Source organism: Anneissia japonica, unplaced genomic scaffold (assembly GCF_011630105.1).
Source record: "Anneissia japonica isolate Jap-2015-1 unplaced genomic scaffold, ASM1163010v1 scaffold2991_len510020_cov192, whole genome shotgun sequence".
Classification (NCBI taxonomy): Eukaryota; Metazoa; Echinodermata; class Crinoidea; order Comatulida; family Comatulidae; genus Anneissia; species Anneissia japonica.
Window position 1 is genome coordinate 442259 of NW_022724693.1, and position 22985 is coordinate 465243.

The following is a 22985-nucleotide window of genomic DNA, read 5'->3' on the forward strand; positions in this document are numbered from 1 at the left end:
TGCTGGTGTTCATTTTAGCACACTTATACAGCACCAGCGGATCGAGTGTCTTGGAATGCCATCTTACGACGACGCTATAAATCTAATCATAGCTCAAGTATGTCCATAACTGAAGTCTGTGGTATGGCTCAATAATGACTTGAGCGCAGCTACGAGTCAACATTCATATTCACCCAGGCCTGCATAAGACGAAGACGTGTCATGGATTTTACTGATAAATATCGAAGCTTTGCTTCACCAACTAAGGTATCTGGAAATCGCAGCAGAAAATCTCTGCGCCGATTAAGAAGGAGCGATTCAATCAAGATTATTATGAGGACATACCTTGGCGTTGATGGTGATTATGAGTATCATGATGATTTTCAAATCCGTCCAAGTAAAGTGTCTATAGTGAAACCTAGGAAGCATAGTATTAGCGCTAGTGCTGTTGAGTATACGCCTAAGCGAAAGGCAATTACTTTCTCGGATACTAAGCTAAAATGTCCAACCAGATATGGAAAGAGGTCGTCAGGTTATAAGTACAAAAGTCCCGGACCAAAACTTCCAGAGCTTGATCATATATACGAGATCAACTGGTCACCATATGGGTCAGACACCGACCATATGTACGAGATCAACACGTCACCGTGTGTGTCAGACACTGAAGAAGTAGAGGAATGGGATCTTCCACCAGCCAAAGTAGAAGAGTTCATAGAAGAGCCGCTTGATGCTATCCTAGAGCGATATGCGCCTGGATACACTTCACAGAAACGAAGAAGTGCGGTTAAAAAGCCGATAAAGCTAGCTGAGCCTTCAGCAACAAGCTATGGCCGAAAAGCATTTTACTCTCAGCCGACCTTAAGTGAACAGAGTGTTAGATTCGGAAATGAAGTTTACATTCCTGTGCAAATCCACACGACCCGTTCTATAAGTCCCAGAAAAAATATCCCGATTAGCTCAGTTCAATTAAACAGAAAGAAAAGCAATAGACGTCATATGCCGTCTTATGATCTGATTCTGCCTAAACAAGAAAAATCAAGGGAGATTCACAGTCTCATTGACCGGTATTTACTAGCATATTGGTTACAGGACACCCATGACAATACTAAGCGTAGTCGTATGCCTGATTATGATCACTCACCAATTCGTTCTTATTTTTATACAGGCCTGGGTGGTATTACCGATTCTGGCTCACCGTTGCCAAGGTAAGTTCATCAATCATTTTCCTATATAAAGAAGCACATCAGCTTTATAGCGAGAAAACCTACCACTCTACGTAAATACACAGCTAAGAATAAATATTTCATAAATGATGTTAGGGAATTAAGTTCTTCTATTATCACATTATGATGTAATATTTTTAGAGAACCGAGTATTGAAGATCTGCCGAAGGTGATTCAAAGGCGACGAAAACGCTTAACTACAGCACCATTCTTTAGCCTTCCTCTTCGCCGAAAGACCATAGTGGAAGGGCAAACTGCAGTCTTGGTTTGTACTGTCCAAGGAATACCAGAAGCAACTGTCAGCTGGACTAAAAATGGGCGTGAGATTCGAGATGGAAAAGCGTACAATATGGCTAACAAGGGAGGTACATGTTCGTTGGAGATAGCAAATGCTCAACAGTCTGACACAGGTACCTATCGCTGCATTGCACGCAATGCTGAGGGAGAAGAATTTACAACTTGTGAACTTGTTGTTGAGGAAAGTAAGTAAATTGTAAAATATTCTATGATCATAAATTATTATATTCTATATTTTGAAAGGTGCCGGTAATTCATGGAATACGGTTGATAGCGTTGTTCAAGTAACTGAATCAATGTGGATTACTTACTATAGCGTACTATTTTATTTTAAAAAAAATTAAATAACATATTAATTTAACCATTAAAGTCATTATTAATTATGGTGTTTATATACAAATAGGGAATATAGTACTTAATATAGATCCACATAATATAACTATTTCCAACCTCAAGGGCCTATATTATTTTGCCATTCAAATCAACATTTGAAAACAAATGTATCAAATGTACTTACTGTTGTAGAAAAAATGTTTTTGCTCAAGTTTTACCAAAGTTTAGCCGTCGGTACACAAATGTCAATAAAGTTGTGTATTGTGTGTCGCTTGAGGTAAATGCAATGAGAGGCAAATTAAATGCTGGTAATTCAGCAAAGTTTCAGTCTCAGAGTGGTGCCTCTTCATCAATTATCGAATAGGCTAATATGGCTAATATAATAGTAGCCGGAGCCTTTATTCTATTTCCCTGGAAACACAATCTCTAATTCACAAAAGCAAAGATAAATATATTAGGGCCTTGTAAAATCTGTCTATTCAATCTGAATATGGATGACACTATAAAAATACAGCTGTTGTAAATCCGACTACTTGGTGTTGACAGACATATAAACACTGATGCTGTGTATTATATTCATAAATAATACTGAAACATGGTAAATGTTTTTGTTTTCATTTAGCATTATTCGTACATGTGAATACTTCTAAGAATTGTTTTCGTTTATTAAAATTTAATTTGACTCATTTTTTATGTTAATAATCATGCTTTTATTTTAGATTTCCCACCTGATGAGAGATTGCACTACACCAGGCCTTCGTTCTTAAAACCTCTCCGATCGATATACTTAGAGGAAGGCAAGACTGCTCGATTTGAAATCATGGTCACAGGAAAACCTGAACCAGAGCTTACATGGTAAGAATTTAAATAAATATGTAGCCTACCGTATACACGTGAAAATATAGTATAATACATACTCCAAGTATCGAAATGCACGCCATCGTGTCGGGCTTATCTGAGATTAATCAGTGGACATTTCGATATACGTAAATTTATTTATTCTATTTTTAAAAATTTATATCATATATTTTTAAAACAAAAGCGATTGGCCACTTAAGGTTTGTTGTTGCAAATGTTTAGTACTTTGCTCTGTAAACGTTTTTAAATATTTTCCATGCCTTATTTATATATATTATATGGTGTGACACCACACCTTTGTATCGGTGGCACTCACTCACAGTCGGTGGTGCGGTCACAAGAGACTAGCAAAACTATTTCATTATTCTAACTACGTGTGACACACATGACTTGAAATTGATTGTCTGTGTTTCAGGTCTAAAGATGGTGACACAATCTACCCCTCTAGCCGTATCTTAATCGAAAAATATTTGGGCGGTGCCTATTCACTATCGGTAGTTAACGTTGCACCAAGTGATGCTGGCCGATATACTTTACTTGCATCTTCGCCGGCAGGAGCTGTATCGTGTGCTGCTGAACTTGCCATTGTTAAAGGTACGTTAATAAATCATTTTATATCATTCAATTCATTGTCTAGGAATTCAATAGACAGTTCAAAGTTGTGATCTATTGTAAGTAAGCAACAGTAATTGTTTTTCAAAACTTTTATTCCGGAAATTATTTAAATTGGATCACTAAAAATACACATCCTATTATTTTTACAATAATTTGTTTATAGCTGAAGCGAACATCAAAGGGAGTGAGTTTGACAGAGATGACGATTATGGCCGACGTCAATCGCATCACCGACGATCTAGATCTGAAAAAACACAACGCGAGAGGAGATCACCACGGAAATCTTCTAGATTCTCTCAATCACTGGCAACTGGCTACGAGTCAAGGAGACAACAGCGCATAAGATATTCTTCACCAGATGCTCCTGGAGGTTATGCCGTCAGCTCTGGTTTCAGTACATCCCGGTATTCCAGCAGCTCTCGGACCGGATATGATCGATACCTTACAGCTGGCTATTCTCGATCAGAATCTCCAGACACTAGTCTGGATCGCAGGTCGAGGTTAAGAAAATCAGGTGATGATGAAAAGACGAGTGATGGGCGTATTCTAGTTGATCGCGAGATAGATGAGAAAGAAGGCACTGGACCCCCGGTTTTCATTCAAAAGCTTAGAGATGTTTCTGTTTATGAAGGAGATATGTTGGTTCTTGAAGTGGAAATTGATGGTAAGGACTTAATTAGTACCATTAGGCAAGACTGAATTCCATTGTCTTTGAAATGTATTTATTGAGCTTTTATCATAAACATAATAAACAGTACATATCGACAAAGAGCGAAAAAGAAAGGATACAGGTCTTGATTGTTATATACAGCACAAGCAGTGGCGTAGAGAAGGGCAGTGCAGCCAGTACAAAGCACTGGGCCCAGGGCTATTAGGGACCCGTTCATTAACAGGTCTAAAAATAATAATTAAAAATAATTTCCAACTTATGGGTTGGAGGAAAATTAATAAGCATTTATTATGATGAATTTAATTACGTGAATTTGTCCTGAAGTTGTTATTCTTTAAAATCAAACGGCTCGTTAACATTTAAACAGTTTCAAATGGCTTCCCTTACCCACCCATGTCCCTGGACAACATTGGGGGCTTTTGGTGGCTCCCAGGCCCCAGTCATGACTCAGGCCTACAGCCCCGTTTGCGTCATATCAAATGGTCCGTAAATTAATATTGCACTAGAGGCCGTTCTCGCCTAGATACGCCGCTGTATACAAGGTATACATTACGTACAGAGCACCTCTGTCGATATTCCACTTTACAACATTTAAATATTATTGCAATTAAGTTATACCATATAGCAAATACAATCACTTCATCGGATTGCAATAATATATACAGCAAATACTGTATATATTATTGCAGATCCGGTGAAGTGATTGAAAAAATTCCATCCAACACAGCCAGGCGGTACCACATACACCCTAAAATCGATACAGGCATATATCCGCAGAGGAGAAAAAAATACTGATGCCAGCATCGATGACAGTGGCACCAAGTGACACACGTAGACATGTTGAAAAGGTCAAAGCCAATACCCAGTTTGGCTTCGTGAAACGAATGAGTGGATGTGGATTTGTACAATTCTTTTAAAGAACAATGAATAATAAGCGTACAATTTATAAATATTACATAATTGTATTTGCAGGTGCTCAGCCGATGGACGTTGGATGGCTTCGTGACGGTAAAGATATTCCAGATGGTGGTAATTTCAAATATATTTCCAAAGGAAAAGTATACCAACTTGAAATTATTGAGATACTACCGGAACATGCTGGTAAATACACATGTGAAGCACTGAATGACCATGGTGAAGCAGAATCCAGTGCCGTCATTATTGCACAGGGTAAATCATTATTGGTATATATAATTGTTTTCCTAGTATGAGAGTAAATGTCATCTGAATGAAAGTCAGGAAAATTTAATTTATCTAGACAATAAATGACTAAATCTTTTGGTTTTTGTACATTGTGATCTCACAGAAGTTCCAAGTGTCAGCGTAAGTCAAGACATCAGCTTGAGTACGGATCAACCTGCGACAATCGAGGAAGATACTGTTCCGCCAGAGTTCTTCGAAAAACCAAAATCCATCGTTGTTGCAGAAGGATCAAGTGCAATATTCTCTTGTGATGTAGACGGAGACCCTCTTCCTACATGTAGGTCTATTTTTTTTTTTTTTACTAGAATAAGTTTTAATGTCTCTTTGAAGATCACCATCATCATCATCCCGTTTGTTTCTTCAAGGGGTTCGGGTAGTCTCGACACCGATCTATACCATCATTTGTCACCAACTCTGCTCAGATCTACCACTCTACCGTCATCTTGGACACGATCCATCCATCGATTTCTAGGACGTCCTCTCTTTCTGTTGCCCATTTATACGTGCTCCGCTGCCCATCTTACACAACTTCTACTTCCTGCCGTATATCTTCGTCTTGTCGAATCGTTACTTCCAGCTTCTTTATATGCTCTCCTTTTGCTTCCCACGTCTCTGTCCCACTGAGAATTGCAGTCTAATTATCATGGCCTTGTAGATATGTGCTTTTAGCTTCATCGTCATCCGTCTGTCGTGTATTACACCAATAAGGCTCCTCTACTCATTTCATGCTCTCTTAGCCTTTCTATGACTTTCCTATTCAATTCTCCATCCTCGTACAAAGCTTCCTGTGAATCTGTTAGCTTTGGTTTGATTTAGATCATTATGACTATTTTCTATAGTCATTAGTTACGTATCATCTTCCTCCTCATCCCTCATTTTCTTTGTCTACATTGTTATTATCATCATCTTCGTGTGCGTTATTCTTTCAGTGAGTTGGTATAAAAAGAATGATGATACACCACTAAGAGAAAATCAACGATTTAAGTTTACTGACGAGAAATTTGTGCATACCTTCGAAATTCCGTCATCAGTGGCTACAGATAGTGGAATATATACATGTAAAGCTAGCAACGGTGAAGGTGACGTAGAGGCAGAATTTGAACTTACAGTTGCTTCTGATGAGGCTGACAATGAGGGCGTCCGACAGTCAAAGTAAGTTTCTTTGTGATTGGCATGAAATAACTTCAGTTGAAATATAAATATAGGTCTCCTATAACGAAGTAGTCTAAAGTAATTGACGGAGATAAGATGATAGCAATTAACTTAAAAAGGCACTACAGCTATAAGTCGAATATTGAGAGTGCCGTCCTAGAAAATTGTATTTAAGCAAATTATGGAAAAGGGAAAAAATGCCTATTGAAATATTGTGGGTACCAGATGTAATCAAATACTGTAAAAGCATTTCTGATAGGCCCAATTACAGAGTATTGTGAACCTTCTTATTATTTTGTTTTAACTATTATAATTAATTCCATAGCTTACAACCAATTGATACAACTAACAATATTGAAGCAGTGAAACCCTTGCCAAAGTCATTTGGTGTCGAATCGATTGAACTAGATAATATTATTATTAATAGTACACATGTACAAATTGATAATGAGTCGGATGACAAATGTGAAAATGTAGACATACAAAACATGCCAATTAGTTCTCGTGGCGATAATATCAACGAAGCCTATAGCCAGGGCATATGTGACATCGCAAATACGAATGTGATATCAGATCAACAGAACAAAAGAGAAGAAATGGAAGAGTCTACCAAAGGTGGAAGCTTGGGTAAAGTTGGAAAATCCAGGGTTCGGATTCCGTCATGGCTAAGTGATTCTACGGAGCTTAATCGAAAAACGAAAGCAGCACATGATGAACCATCAGTAATGAAATCTAAACCTGAAATTTTATCATTCACTATCACCACAGAAGAACTGTCTCAAAATATACACCATGATATTAAATTGGATATAAATAGCAATCACCCTCGCGTTAATTGTGATGACCAAGTAAGCAGACCAATCGAAAGACAGAAACCAGATAAATCAGGCAATCTTACACCGACTTTAGAGAGTAGCTTAGGACTTTCTCCAAGTACACCAGATATCCATGGGGACTTCAAAAATAAAAATACAAGACATTCACCTGACCCAATTGAGACAACAGACATAAAGCAACCCATGTTGTACACATCTTATAAAAAACGATACAAAGGGAAATTGGAAGACGTAAAATACAAAGCATTGCCGCCTTGGCTTCAACATATTGGAAGCTCACCAGTCAAGCACAATGAAGTATCTGATAGTGATGATGATTACGACAGCGATGAAGGCGAGGAGAATGGCAATTCGGCGACTGATGAGAAGTTAGAAGTGGAATCTTGTAGAGACAGGTTATCAATTTTAAAAATTCAAGCTCACTCTTCACCAGCACCAGAACCCCAAACACAAGGATATTTAAACACAGTGCAATAATTTGGTGCACAACTCACGTGTGCTAAAATAAAATATTCCACAAATGGTACTATATTGAAAGATGCACTCGCATTACTTGCATTCGTTATTTACTGGGTAGTACAGCTGATTTATATGAATACTTCTGTTCTGAAGTGTATGCACAGTCTTTATTTCGGAATAGACACATGCCTAAACTGTATCAATTGCATGTTTAAACACTATTATTGTATCTGCACGGATGTCCAGGCTGTCCGACTGTCTGTCCTGTCAGACTGGTTCTATGCTCACAAGTCAACTCAACTTGGCACTAATCTCTTCAATAAATCAGTACCGTATATTAACTTGTATGCTTATAAGGTATATATTTTTTTTCATTTTAGAAAAACGAATGGAAGCGTGCCAGAACATCCAGTTGGTGAGCCCCATGTATCAAATATCACAAACAGTTATCTCACACTTGCCTGGTATGAACCAACGTCCGACGGTGGAAGTGAAATAACATCTTACAAGGTATGAAATTGTATCAATCAGTTTTCTTTAAAGATATAGTTTACCAAAATTGCACAATACAAAATACAATAAAAAGAATTCCAATACTTTTTCTCACGTTTTTTGAAAGATTGAGGCTTGCAAGAATTCAACTTGGATTGATATAGCAGAGGTTAATACGACAGTTTACAATGTAACCGATCTCCAGCCAGATACTGAATACAACTTTCGAGTTAAAGCAGTCAACGTAAATGGGTGTAGTGCCGTTAGTAAATCATCGAAATCAGTGGTGACAAAAGACCCAACAGGTACGAATATCGCAGCCGTACTATAAAAATGTGTATCATTAAATCATACATATTTTTGCCTGCATATTATTCCTTTTAACTATGCGTTTTTTTTTTATATTGAACAAAAATATAAACCTAGTCGTCGTCGACATCCAAAACGTGAGAGGTTCTGCTCCTTTGTTCGCGCCACCTAGGTAGGGGACCGGTATTGCGCCAGGGCAGATGCGGATGGTTGACCATTTGAGACCTAGCTCTGTTTTGTTACACCTTATTGTCAGCGTTATTATTATAATTATTTATTATTTTTATTATTAAGTTGACTTTGTAAACACATAAACTAGTAAATATATTTGCTAAACATGACTCACTTGAGGTTATGCAAAAATATCTCATGAATAAGGCCATCCATGTACAGTATAGAGATCAAAACAGTGTGTAGAAGTGTAAGCATTTCCCGTATTTATTACCGTATTTTCCAGAGTAATAAGTCTATATTTTGGAAGAAAATTTAGATTGCGAAATTGGGTTGTATACTGCAAGTGAATGTATACGTCAAAAAATTTAGCCCCAAAAAACGGCGACAATCATCAGAGCTTGTTGGACCAGGGAGTTGGACCAACCAAAAGGCCTCTACTACAAATTCTAGGGGCCTAGGCCTAGCTACATTTGGCCCATCAGATAGGCCCCTTAGCCTTTAGCCCCTCCGTCACCACTGATAAGAGCTAAACTAAAATTAAATTAAACTTTGAACGATCTGACGATAATAGTTTTCCGCTCGCGCGCATGTATAGCGCTGTTGTCTGTATAGAAACCGAAACATCGCGCTGTTGGTTGCAAGTCGAAATCTTATCCCAGGGTGAATAACAAGGACAGAAAACATCTAGCTTACACAACCAGCAAATTTAAGTTAACAGAATATTAAATAAGCATCAGCTTCGTGAAACTGATGCTTGTTTAATATTCCACCCCCCCCCCCCCCCCAAAAAAAAAAAATCCGCCATTGAAATTTTCTTCCAAAATATCGACTTGTACTCCCGAAAACACGGTAATAGTATTATATTAAGAGTATTTGTATACCCGGTTAGCCGGTTCAAAACTCAGTGTAAGATATACTCGGTCCCATACTCAGGAGTAGGTTTATCTATGACTGTTATTCACATAGGTGAAGTTTCTGCTGGCTACACCTGAATTACATTTGATTTCTTGTATGCAATTTTTTTTCCTACCATGAAAATTGATAACATAAGGAAAACTACAGTTGTCACATTCATCTAATTATTCGTGCCACGTAGGCCTATTATTACATGTTGTGGATATTATTATTGAGATGGTTATAACAATTTTGTAACTTTCTTAGCAGAGAGTAAACAATATACGATTTTAAACTTGTTTGGTCCTCTCAATCCCAACATCCGATTAAACCAGGTCTTTGGAATAACTTTTAGAATACTAGTCGTATAAAATTGGGTTAAGATTGAGTTGAACTATATTCTTTACAGAAGAAGAAATAGCGAAACGACAGAAGTGGGTTAAGCCTTACTTTGAACGCCAGATATGCAATACCGAAGCTATACAAGGCCAGGAGACGAGGTTCGACTGTGTCGTCAAGGGAACACCAGTACCAAACGTGAAGTGGTATGTCATTCTGTTGTTTCTCTGGTACATATTGGCAGACGTGTGCAACCTTACAAATAATATACGAGTACTAAACGTGTTTACGTTTTTGTTATTGACTTGGTGTGAGACAAAACTTTTGGATTTCACCTTTTTTTATTTAGGACACACTGAATTGTTCTGAAAATTCTGAATTTGCAGTAAGCAGGGTAAACTCGGCATATATTGTATCATACTATATTGTGGTTTGTGAGAAAACGGAATAATTGTAGAATCCTTTCTGCTAAACAAGATGTTGTTAATCATGGTTAATTCGAATTCAGTTGCCAAAAATGATCGAAAATGCTTGTCCTTGTTGATACCAACCATAATATTAGGATTCAAATGCTGTTGACATAACCTTAAATACCATAAAATTCCAATGGACAGTTTCAATTGGTACTTACACATTTTCCCTATATTCACACACATCACCAATTTAGTTAAGTATTATAATTCTGACATTTTAGGTTTAAGAACGGAGAGGAATTAAAGGACAGCCGTCGATATCAGTTTGCACAGGGAGTGGAGATCGTTAGTTTGCAAATTACCAAAGCTGAAGAAGCAGATTCTGGAAACTACATATGTGGAGCAGAAAACAGTGCTGGAATTGCTTTTTGCAAGGCTACACTTGTTATCAAAAGTAAGTTACTTATAATGTATGGTTTAAATTTGTCTGACGGATTATATCACAGGTATTCCATTTACGGTACTAAAGCAGTGTTATAGTGTTAGATTGTGTAGTCTAGTTTTCTATATTCTGTTGTTTTGTTGTGAAGTTTTTTTTAGTGATTTTCCTATTTTTCCCCTTTTCAGGTAATCAGTAAGAACAGTACGTGTTCATCAAAAGAGCTTTTAAATCATTGGATTTCAACAAATTACTCAAAGAGAACTAATGATAAATACCGACACAATAGAATTGATGGTAATGATACTGTTCGTAAATGTACATTTAGATTTAAGACTTCGCTGTTGCCAGTAAGCCTAAAGATTTGCTTCGAATTTTCTTACATGACAAATACCTAATTTGACACATTAGAATTGTTTAATACAATTCGAAAATCAACATTTAAAAGCACTAACTTCAAGCTGCTGCCCGTGAGCTTGAGGTTTGCTTCGAATTTCCAACATATTAAATGACAAATGCCTAATATGCGCCTTCAAATTGTTGAATACAAATTCGTAAATCAACATTTCAAATTTAAAATCGCAGGCTTTCAGCTGCTGCCCGTAAGCTTAAGTTTGCTTATTTTAATTAATTATTAAAATTAGTTTACAGCATTTACATTGAATTGCCTACGTGGTGGTTCAAATGTGGAGTGTTTGCACTGTTGATTTGACGTGTTTTAGCTTTCACACAAGCAATTTAAATAATATATATATATATATCCATATTTATTATTAATTATATTGTAGTATGACAGTAAAATGTGCATTTACAGTCACTATTGGTTTTATAGGAAGACCGCAAATAATTACGATTCGTTTGAATTTAAAATGCAGTAGAAATATGTAGAAAATATTCGCCCAAAACTCATACACTACCTAATAAATGTGCAATTACACAAACCGAAATTCTTCAGTTTATTTCAAATTGTTTTTACGATGCCATCCCGCAGCAGTCAAGACTTCAATAACAGTGTCTTCCTTAAACATTATATACATATAATTCAAATATATACATCCGTCTATTCTATTGTCAATCATTATATTCTAGTATGCTAATAACACAGGTATCGTCTGTATCAGTAGGATGACACACGTTATTAGGATTCGCTGGAATTGAAAATACAAATTTCCGATAGAACAATTGTAGATAATATTTATGCATTAGTTAATAAATGTGCAATTACAAAAATCGAAATGCCTCGACTTGTTTATTCATTGTTTTTTGACGATGCCATCACGCTTCAATCACAGTGTCTTCTTTTAAACCTAGAAATAAATTATAAATCCAATAGTTTAATATTGTCTCTACATTATTAAATAAAACTACTTCCAAACTCAAGGGCCAAAATACTATATGTATTATGTGTGTATATGGAGCAAGGTAGCAAGACCTCCCGTTAAGAAGAGCTGTCCTACCACGTTGGGGCGCTAAACCGCGAATAGATAAGCCTTGTAAATCACTATATTGTTTGATATAAATTTACAATGGTATTATAGTACGGTAATACATAGTAGAAAGGGGATACACATGAGATATCGTAATAAACTACTGTTAGGTAAATGTGAATTGTATACGAAAATGAATTCGTTGCAGATTGACGGTACCTTAAATATACATAGCCTAAATTAATATTTAGGCTATACTTTTACTTTATACTATAATATATACAGTAAGCAAATGCAATTCATTTGGTTTATATAGACATTTCAATTAATTTTCGCCTAATTATTACATTTATACAAACTAATATTTGAGGCGAAGACATTTGCAATTTTAATTTAAAAAAATCTAAATGTTTCATACCATTAATAATGCCTTTAAGAATTTGAGGTTCATCTAGTTGATCCGCAATTTCATTCACTATTGTACGGGTTACACCCATGAGCAGATTACTCTGGTATTCGAACATGTAGACGCTGTTGACGTTACTGTATGGAATAGTGAGTTGCAACTCAAAGCCACTAATCCCACACCAGCTATACACTAATATTTTATGGAACCGGCTGACGACGACAAGATATGGAGTTCCTGTAGAAAGTACGCAAATAAGTAAGTGTCGGCCATGAATAAAGACAGTACTTGGAATTGACGTTAGGAAAAAGGCTATAACCCAAAACTCGAAATTCTCTCCGTCGTTTAATAGTGGGTTAACCAGTAAAGGCGCTTTTTCAAAATGGCCACTAAACCGTATAGGGTTGAAATAGTATTAATCGGATCTGTTTTTATAAAATTACAATTTGTTGGTCGTTGGTTATATGGCGCATGTAGAAGAAAGTACACTTATTGACTTACCATCTATGCTGAACTCATCCAGTCCTATAACACCTTCTCCTTCTAACGTATTCTTTACAGTCCACAGTCCATTTTCGTGACAGACCGTTGTTACCGGCATATAGTAGTTACTAAAATCATCACTGCTCCTCTCCGAGGCGGCTACTACACACGGTTCATCATCTACAACTATGCTAACTACGGATACTATACATTCACCAGCTATTTGATGCTGAATCTGAAACTGAATCATGCCCATTTAAATTGAAAATCGTATATGTTCCAAAATGAGTGCACAGCAAAGACACCCAAACTACAAAAATACTCCCTAAACATGAAAATGAGAAGCCGAAGAGCCTGCGATACGGATAGGGGTGAATGGATCGTAATAAAACATAGAATATAAATTATACAATTTATTAGCATAATATTGAACATGTTTAAATATAATTTTCATGTAATTCAATCAGGATCAAATACCTTAGATTCAGTAGAATTCCATTGGTATATATCAGTAGTTGTAGAACCAGAATCCAACTCACTATCATATTTATTTGCATAAACTAGCCATGGATCGTTATCGCCGTGCTTTATAAAAAGCGTAGTTGAAGCACCTTTTGTTTCAAAAGTCTGATGGATAACAAATTCCTCGTCGAACGTAGCATATCGATATAGGGCTGACGATACAATACTTGAACCTGACAAAAAGAAATTAATGTGACTGAGTTTTTTTAAGGATCTTTAGTGCGCCCTTCTTTTTTTCTTTAAAATTCTGCCTCTCTAGCCAAACCCGTAATAAAACATTAGAAATGATACCTGTAAGAGTGTCTTCTGAATTTGCAATTGACAAATATATATCACCATCTATGTCAATCATATCTGTATCAACTGGTGTTTCTGATGATATATTGGCTATGAAACGATATTCATCTATCCGGTACACACGTGTAATTCCGTTATAGTCTATTCCTTCGGGACAATAAGCGGATTGAACACTTCCAGGTAAAACCACGAATGTTTGATTTGGATAACTGAATGAGTACATTTTCGCACTTGTAGATGCAATCAAGTCATTAACCTGTTGATCAAATGATTATATTTTATTTTTGGTGGCAATGGAAAGCAATGGAATATATTTATATATAGAAAATCGGTTGTCAGATACTGTGCATTTAATATCAATGCGTCCGTCATAAGAAGATTTATGATAAAATGTAGATTATATTTCCGTAAATTGATCTAAAAATTTTTAAAAATCAATGAGTGTTAAGGGAAGCAATGGAAGCAACGTGATAACTGACGTAAAAGCAACAAGGACATTGGCTGTTGCCATGAAACATTTAGAAAAAATATTGATATTTCTATAAAATATTGTTTATTCTATTTGATTTCTCTCGCACAACCAGCAAATGATTTGCATCGCTCTTAAAAATTAATGCTTCTTGTACACAAAACAGTAAACACTTCACAGACATTCTTCTCGACGGCCAGAACAACGGCACAAAGTGGAATTTACGAGATGCTGTGCATCGAAGCAGGTCAGTACTTCAATTATCAGAGAACTATAAGATGGTCTGTAGAAGGCTAAGTGGACTCATTCAATTAGATGTTAAACGAGTCCTCGAGTGTGCCAGTTTTCCAGGAAGGCTTGAAAAAGTGCCAACACTGGGAGTGGCGAAAGCTGGATCACCACAAAATTTAGCGGAATTGTACATAATCTGAAAAAAGAGTGATTACATTTTTGGAAGAGAAATTATAATCACGGCCGGAATTTTTTTTTTAACCCCTGTGCTTAGAAAATAATAGAATCGTACCATACATGCCATGCCTATTGTTCGTTATTCAGGCACAGGATAAAAAATAATGGAATCGTCCATCATACACGTCCTGCGTATTCCAGCAGGGGTAGGCAGAGTTATGTACTCCATGGAGTGACTGCACTAGTTTATATTTCAATCAAAATTGGTATAACTTTAAATTTGACTTACCTTAAAATAATCGTTTTCATCAGCGTTGTACATGTAGACTGAAGACTCCAAGCAGTGATGAGACAATTGGTTGTCGACGAGACTTAATAACAAGGTGTCTTCATAAGGTAATACAGCAATTCTTGCAACGTTGGTTCTATTAATGGTTTGATAGTCTTCAAAGTGACTTAACTGTACAGCTTGACCTTTTTTTTTACAAGACAAGACAAGAGGCAATACCAAATCAGGTGCACATTGAAATTTTTCACACTAAATACATGTAACACATACAATATAATACATGTACAATATAATACATATACAATAATAATAATAATAACAATAACAATAATAACAACAACAATAACAACAACGACAACAACGACAACAACAATAATAATAATAATAATAATAATAATAATAATAATAAGCATTTTTAAAGCGCTCTATAAAATAAAGTCTCGAAGATAAAAGCTAAATAAAAAGATAAAAGTGCTTCGTTTCTTAAATCAAAAGCTTATACTATAATTAATAAATAATGATTAAGCCTACATTCTTTATATGCCTCCTCAAGCAAATATATTGGTCGACATTGACGACTTAGTGACTCGTTGATCAATCTGAGCTCGTGTTCGACCTTCTCCATATGTAATTCGAAATTATTCATCATCTCTGACAAATCAACACCCAGAACGTATCCCAGTACTGTAACATTTTTAGCAAAATACACCTCATCTGTAAATACCTGTAAATTAAGTATATGTGATACAGTAATATCCTAATATTTTTGAATAAATTATCTGCAATCATAGGTGGTAGGACAGTTCCTATGTATATCAATAATTTCAGCGCGACCTGAAATGCTCCCAATGCCATTAGAATGCTGTTATACATCTTGCAGATTGCCTAAATCCAGTGATAGTTGTAGTGCAAAAAGAAAAGCAACACAAACAAAGGAAAATGAAAAGAAAACAAAAAGATTGTCAAATAAGAAATGTAAGACTGGAGCCAATCAAGGGCTATCCCAGAGATATTATTATTATTGTTATTGTTATTGTTATTGTTATTATAAATATTATTATTATTATTATTATTATTTACTTTTTATTATTACATTATTATTAAATTATTATTACTATTATCACATTTTTATCACATTTAGTACTACTACTAAGTACTGCTAGTATTATTATTACTTGTATTAATTATTAATACTATTCTTAATAATACTATTATTCATACTATTAATAATAATAATACCATTATTACTGCTGCTGTACTATTACAAATTATTATTATTAAATGTTGATTTGTTTTTCATTTCGTTTGTTTGAAAACAAAATTCTAAAGCCAAACATTATATCATGTGCTTACCTTATGGCCATAAATTTGACTAGCTACATGTTCCACTACTACGTGTTCATGGAACCATTTTGGAGGAAGTTTGTTAATATTGCCACTTGTAGTAAACATGTCGTTCAGGACATCCAGATCGCCTGTAAATGTCTTGCTACCATAAATGGTTTGTTCTCCAAAAGTTGTCACTATGTCAGTATGTATGTTGAATCCATTGATAAGACCAGTAACAGACGTGCTACCTATGATTTTAACATTTAATTAAAAAAAAAATTGTAAGTACAGTTACTGTACACACGCTCTAATTCAAGACCTCTCTAATTAGAGGCAATTTTAACAATTTTGAATATTTTAACAGAAAACTAACCCTATAATTGGGGATCTAACCTTAGGACTACACCACAGGAATTCTAGGGCAAACTGTATTTCTATAAATATAAATAGGTTACAGACCTGCAAGTGAATAATAAAAGTACCAACTGATTCATAAACAGTAAGTTTTCTAGTCCATTGTGCCAAAAAAATTAGAAGTAGGCCTTAACAATATTTTATTGATTTCGGTTTGAAAAAAAACAATACAAAAAGCAGCAAAATATGAATGTTTTGTGTTAACAATTAAAAGGCAATAAAATATATATCAAACATGTAAAATTAGAAATATTCACAAATACAATTTTATCAATTAGGAAACATTTAAACATTTAATTATGTATAAAAATCTACAAAATTAATAATTCAAAAAACAATATACAACTTTCACAAAACAATAAAAAAGCAAAACGGTTTTAATAAATTTGATAAGTATCTCCTCACCAATAACAAGTTTATACACCTTAACATTATTTATGCTACGATCACTCACCCCTTACGCTGACATCAGTCGCTAAAGTCCACGTTCCTGTTATCAACTGTTCGGTTGATAATGTAACCATATTTGCCGCAATATAGTCCAGATCTGCCGTGTCCACTAAATTTGTAACACTTACATTTGCGGCAAATGTAATTCCACCCATGAAGTTGTTTTCACCTGCCAGAGTCTGCGTCGCATTTTGCAGAACAAAATCGTCTGGTATGATAAACTCATTAATAAAACCTATAAAATACAATAAAACATATTTATTCTATACTGTTTCCCTGAACACATTTTACGAAAAATAATACTTGATACCGTAAGTATCTGCTCTAGCAAAGAGTAGTTGATATTTTGCAATATTTCTTGTTTCATCATTTTAAAACCCCTGTGGATGTTTTAACATAACGTCCATCTTTTTTATTCCAATTAATAATCACACCTACCTAAAACACTAATATCGCCATTTACTGTAATATCTTGTTCAAATACAACACTTCCATGGATAGATGCATTTTCCGACCGGAGAACAAGATGGTTTAAAATTTCCTTTAGCGTCAAGTTATCATAAATTAGATTCCCATTAAAATCTCCACTGATGACAAGATTGTCAATTCCAACATCCCCAGTAATAATCTTGTTTCCGCTTATCACCTAACAAATGTGTTAAGGAAATAAAATGAAGAATCACCTATTTGTATTTACCTGTCAAACTCATAAGTACTAAGTATCCAGTTACGTTTTAGTATACATTAATAGGGCCTACATTTTTATATGAAAGATTCTCATGACAGATGAATTTTTAGCTTTGGCCAGGGTAGGAAGTTTTCATTTTAGAGGAAAATATTGTTTATTTCAATAAAATAGAAAGCAGACGTAAATTAAATATAATGGCTTCCTGAATTATATAACCGCATCTTGTAATAAGAAAGAAATGTTTCTAGGAATCTAGCAAACCTTTACAATGATTAAAACACTGTTACTGAATAATCATTTTAATAATAAAAATTAAGTCAATTGGCCTACGACTGCTTCTGAATAAAGAACCGCATCTTGTAATAAGAAAGAAATGTTTTCTCCGTTGACAAGCCCATTAAACCATGCATTTTCTTCAATGATAAGGAAATCTTCAAACACCACTGGCGATACCAAAGTTAGATTTTCTTTACCAAATGTATTATCAAACATATCTAAAAAATACAGAAATTGAAAAATTCTTTTATAGTAAATACTTCGGACATAAGGAAAAAACGAATGCCTAGAATAGAATGGGCAAATAACCAAAAGCAGAGGAAGACACAGATACGGGCTAATAGTATTAAGCAAAATAATTAAGTATTTCAAACTAGACTAAGCTATTATGGTGATGGCCATCGAGTAGAACACCTGGTGTATCTTAGACCAAAACTAAAGCAAATGAATTGTTTAAATCCTACCTGGTAGAAATGTTCCATTGACAGTACCGATGAGGTCCAAATCACCAGATACTGTAATGTTATATAACTCTTTTAGACCACTAATAAAAACAGTCGAATCAGTCACACGAACAGCTTTTCCATCATACTAAATAAATAAAAGGTATGGTAATTATCAGTATTATATTTTTGATATTCAATTTAACTCTTACATTAATCATAGATTGCTATCACTGGTACTTATAGTATGTCAGACATTATGATGGTATGGTAAATTTATTTACAATTCTCGTATGCAACTTTATGATACACACCTAATACAATTTTGAACGTCGCGATTCACTGGCATGTCCAACTGGCAAGTGTTTTTGTTCAGTCTATTTAGCAATATGGGCAATAGCGAACTTTGTCACTGTCTTAAGCATGGGTGTCGATCGGTGGGGACAGGACGAACACCCCACCTTTCAAAACTTGGAAGGACATCATATCAATCCCACCCCCTCCACTATTTACCATTCTTCTCTATTTAAAATCAAACTACTACGAATGACATTTGGATTTGAGCTAATCAGCTGATAATAAATAAGATATGTTATTTTATATACATGTTACTCTATCCCTTTCACAGGACAAACATATAGATGCTCTAAATAAACAAATCTTAATTATGAAGCTGTATATTGATAGGCATTCAGGAACCCAGAAAACCTGGATTGAAGGCAAACTTAACCACCAAGCTATTTAACACCACTCTACGCGTTATATTTTGCTAATGACAGGTAAAGTGTAAACAGAAAAATGTGACTGACCAAATGCACAATTACGAACACAAAACATATCTAAGTCTGCTATCTCACTGTTTTTAGAAATTCGTACTGACCTCTTTAAATGCGATTGTTCTTTACAAGTTACAATGTAAAAACAGTATTATTGCTATTCTTTCTAATTTGCAATGTAAAACCGGCACATATTGAGGTAAAACTACAAAAATATGTTCAGTTTTTCGTTATATCAATAGTGTTTCCTGCGATTAATTAAATAATTACCTCAGTGATATTGAATCCACCTATGTAACCACCAACATTCAGGTCACCATCAATTACAATGTTTGAGAACACTAAAGTCTCGTCGATATCATTGTCGTTATCAATCAAGATAACTTTTGAGATGTTGACACCGTCAATAAGAACATCGTCTCCAATAGTTAATACATCTGAAACAACAATAATATTACCATTTCACCCACACCTCTAAATGATGACAATATATTTCTGAATGCAAATCACAATACATTTTCTCACCTGCAGAAACATTCTGGAGGAATTCCTGCTCTCCGGGAATTGCCTGGTCTTCGTGTCTTGATAAATGGCTTCTATCTAGTTCCCGTAAATCAACTTCATTAAGTAGTCCAGTGACATTAAGATTACTGTCAATCACAACATCACTATGAATAAAATCAAATTAAGAAAAAATGTGTTTGTCGTCTAGTATAAAACTATAAATATCGCTTATAATAGTGATGGGAAAAGATAATGATCACATGATATATACCGTATTTCAAAGCAGACATTGTATATATATATATATATATATATATACATTCAAGCACACAAACATATAAAGATTAACCTGTTGGGAGTGAAATAAATATATACATACATATGTATATATTATTATTATTATTATTATTATTATTATTATTATTATATTATTGTATGTATGTATAAAGCTAAACATGTTGGGATTGCAGTCAAACAAGTCAGAAAAAGGTGTTTCCATATGCATTTATTGCTACAAACTTGAAGAAATAAATTCATATATATATATACATATATATATATATATATACATATATATATATATATATATATAGCCGTTAACACTGATAAATTACATATAAGTCATCAAAGAAAGGTAAATACAGTGTTAAAATAAAGGCCATAATAATACATCGTGTAGCATAGCTCTAAACGAATGTAGTCCTATAAATAGATGAATGAATAAAGAAATTGTGTAATAAAATTCCTTTGACGGGATTCGAACCTGAGACCTTTCGCTGTCAAGGCAAGCGTCATAACCATTAGACCATGGAGGCTGCATGGTTAAACAGATTCAAACAACGCAAGATACACTTCATTATACGAAGCTGTTTAAGGGACATGGTGAATTTTTTTTAATTTTCCTAACCCGTACGTGCGCTTTATGAAGTCGTACGTACGCCTTATGTAACCCGTACGTAAATCGTACGTACACTTTATGGGTTACAGGTGTACGTACGCCTTATATAACCCGTACGTACGCCTTATTAAGAAGGCGTACGACTTATGTTAATATATATTATTATATACATTATAATATAATAATAATATATATAAATATATATATATATATTATATTGTAACGAAATGTCTCCCCAGTTGTTGGAACAGCCCTGAGGGATGGTAGCCCAATTAATTAGACAGCTGTAAGCCACGTTCTGATTGGCCCTTGTGGGAATGGGAAAGTTATGCAAATAAGCCCACTACATGGGGGAGACTTCAGTTGGTTCCTAGATAGCCCTGAAACGAATATATATATATAATATAATATAATAATATAATAATATATAATATATATTATATATATATATTATATATTATTATAATAATGCATTTGTCTGTTTTTATATTATTATAAGCATCGTTGAAAGTGAAGTTACAATCTTCTCAATAGTTAAGATGTACCACAGGGCTCATATTGGTGCTAATGAATTTTCAATATTAAACTGCAGGTGTAAGGCATAATTAAATAAAATGAACAGATATTGTTCTATTACCTAAAAAATATTTTTGTGCCAATAATGGTTTCATTTGTGTCTGTAAACACAAGATTTCCAAGAAATTCATACAGATGTAGTCCATTGACAGTGTCAATCACTGAAACGTTGTGGGTAAAATTCACGTCAGATATAAACTCCAGGTCGGCTGTAAAAATACCATGATATAATTATTTTGACCTGTAGATGCTAAGTATGCTATTAGAATTCATCTATGTATGCGGTACATAATGTCTATATTTCACAATTATTTTTTTTTAATATTAGGCCTTTATATCCTAAAATTTCAAAATTCAATTATTTATTTCTTCTGAGAACATCATGGGTTATTATCCGCCAACATCAAAACTAACAGGAAAATTCACAATGAATTGACAACCCACCTCTAGCATATTGATTAAAGTTTTCGTACACTTCCCACTTACAACTGGGTTACTATGTAATTATAGCATACCTCTGATAACTTCATCATCTGACAAAGTGACAGCCTCATGGTACAAATGATCTATGTCCACGCCATTAACTGTACCTTCGACAAACACACAACCATCGACTGAAAGTGACCATAATAAATAGAATTACTGTAGAGTTGAAGAAATGATCTATCATGGCATGAGCGATTTCTTTTTACTATATATGTTTATAATCATAAAAAGTTATTTACAAGATCATTTAAACCTTCCCACCCTCATCCGGAGGCCTATATATGCACCTGTTTCCTTATAAATTATTATTTACCAGAGGTGTTTCTAGTAAAAACTTTGTTTCCGTAAACTGTGAGATTAGAATCATGGGAAACTGCATCTTCATTTAGTTTTGTGATGTTTACGTTGTTTACTAGACCATGTAATGTAACATTTCTAGTTGATATATTTCCATGGAATGTAGCATTATCCGCAATCACTATAGCACCTGAAAAGAGAAATAAACAATTGCAATATTAAACCCAAGTGAGGGTACTATTAATATGTACCTTTACATACGACTTAAACTATACATATATACATATATACACATATACACATATACACATATATATATATATACACATATACACATATACATACACATATATACTTACACATATATACATACACATACACATACATATAGGTTGCAGGTCAACTCGGCCACAGTCAACTCGGCCACAAGTCAACTCGGCCACAAGTTATTTAATGTAAATCTAAGTGTTTGCATCCTTTTTCTTCAATATATGATTGAAATAAAGTACACAGTATGTTTTAGTAAAACAGGACCACCACACTACCAAAAGAGATTTGAATGCTATTGCCTATGAATTAAAAAGAGTTATTTATTAATGTGTTCGTCTTCTGTTTACTCACAACATTCTACTTCAATAATAATATTAAACAACAATAACGACAATAAATTAGTAATATTTACATTAATAATACTAATTAGTCATTATGACGATAATAAATGTGATAATAACAACAACAACATTAATATTGTTGAGTTGACTGTGGCCGAGTTGACTTGTGGCCGAGTTGGATCGAATTCGGAGTACAGTATATATCTTAAAATAAAATCGATTACTATATTAGAAGATACAAATATTATGGG

General features: G+C 34.4%; 2 protein-coding genes across 2 annotated transcripts in view; one reads left to right on the forward strand and one right to left on the reverse strand.

Annotated features, from left to right (window-relative positions):
* The window catches only part of LOC117112529 (titin-like), a 138608-nt gene extending 126693 nt beyond the window's left edge, over window positions 1-11915 (forward strand). Inside the window, exons 134-147 of the mRNA XM_033255611.1 lie at window positions 1145-1184; window positions 1344-1684; window positions 2552-2687; window positions 3106-3284; window positions 3469-3969; window positions 4948-5145; window positions 5282-5455; window positions 6108-6330; window positions 6656-7561; window positions 8006-8135; window positions 8245-8422; window positions 9904-10039; window positions 10528-10700; window positions 10874-11915. Of these exons, the coding sequence (XP_033111502.1) occupies window positions 1145-1184; window positions 1344-1684; window positions 2552-2687; window positions 3106-3284; window positions 3469-3969; window positions 4948-5145; window positions 5282-5455; window positions 6108-6330; window positions 6656-7561; window positions 8006-8135; window positions 8245-8422; window positions 9904-10039; window positions 10528-10700; window positions 10874-10884 (3326 nt within the window). The 3' untranslated portion in view covers window positions 10885-11915. The remainder of the gene's footprint in view (window positions 1-1144; window positions 1185-1343; window positions 1685-2551; window positions 2688-3105; window positions 3285-3468; window positions 3970-4947; window positions 5146-5281; window positions 5456-6107; window positions 6331-6655; window positions 7562-8005; window positions 8136-8244; window positions 8423-9903; window positions 10040-10527; window positions 10701-10873) is intronic.
* LOC117112533 lies at window positions 11628-22313 on the reverse strand (the record flags this gene model as incomplete). The annotated part of the gene is given in 17 exon segments (XM_033255615.1): window positions 11628-11992; window positions 12531-12755; window positions 13020-13242; window positions 13479-13696; window positions 13815-14076; window positions 14987-15171; window positions 15518-15710; window positions 16340-16563; window positions 17184-17414; window positions 17618-17825; window positions 18198-18361; window positions 18608-18734; window positions 19633-19799; window positions 19888-20030; window positions 21402-21549; window positions 21856-21954; window positions 22140-22313. Coding segments are annotated over 17 exon segments (3023 nt in total), but the record flags the coding sequence as incomplete, so codon positions are not given.
* Between the last annotated feature and the right edge of the window lie 672 nt (window positions 22314-22985).